Here is an 836-nt window from a genome sequence, read left to right as displayed (position 1 = left end):
TCATCAAAGTCACGCATCATTGTATCCGTTGCTGTCATTGCGCTGATCGTGCTGATTGGCATTCTTGCAGTTGTCTTTCTCGGAGGAAGCTCTGCTCCAACCACGTCAAACACCACAGCTTCGCCCTCAAAGGCCGCCACTGGCGGCACCCCCAGCTCTGCCGCCACATCTTCTTTGGGACAAAAGGTGGTGGTGCTTCAAAAGCCATCGCATGTTCCTGCAACGGTTGCACACTCATCATCATCATCATCCGATTTGATTCCCGGAGTCAGCAACAAGGATCTGGCTATGACTGTCGGAGCAACGGCCGTTACGCTCTTACTGATTGGAGTTGCATATAGCCTTGTTAGCTCTTCTATCGTCTCCGTGAGACGCAGAAACCCTGTGGTTGCATTGTTTGGCGCCATTTTTGGCTTCATGGGCACATACTTCAAGACAACGGTTACCATTGGTAGCATCGTTTTTTCTTTGGTGCTCATCTGGATGTTCTGGGGATTTTCAGTTGCTTGGCAAAAAACTATCGACTGGGTATACAGCTCCGCTGGATATGTAGGTGGATATTTGCCATCACTGAATCCCCTCAACTGGTTTAGCAGTTCAAAAGAAACTAAAGCATCCACTGGAATCACTGGAACCGCAGATGCGTCTAAACCCGCAGATGCGTCTAAACCCGCAGAAGCCCCTAAACCCGAAGAAGCCCCTAAACCCGAAGAAAAACAAGACGGCGAAAAATGAGTCGGAAATATTTCTGAAAATAAAATTTAATTCGGTGAGAAATTCAAGTTCATGCACTTACCATATCATCATCATAGTCACAGATAGTCGACTTGGCAGCC

At 47.7% G+C, this 836-nt stretch overlaps 1 protein-coding gene across 1 annotated transcript; it reads left to right on the top strand.

Moving 5' to 3' along the window:
• DI09_426p10 (uncharacterized protein) lies at positions 1-735 on the top strand (the record flags this gene model as incomplete). The annotated part of the gene is made up of 1 exon (XM_013382167.1): positions 1-735. A coding segment is annotated over one exon (735 nt), but the record flags the coding sequence as incomplete, so codon positions are not given.
• Positions 736-836: the final 101 nt, after the last annotated feature.

This window comes from Mitosporidium daphniae (genome assembly GCF_000760515.2).
Source record: "Mitosporidium daphniae strain UGP3 chromosome Unknown contig-423, whole genome shotgun sequence".
NCBI lineage: Eukaryota > Fungi > Microsporidia > Mitosporidium > Mitosporidium daphniae.
The sequence above is the reverse complement of the archived record's forward strand: the minus strand, read 5'-3'. Positions and strand labels throughout refer to the sequence as shown.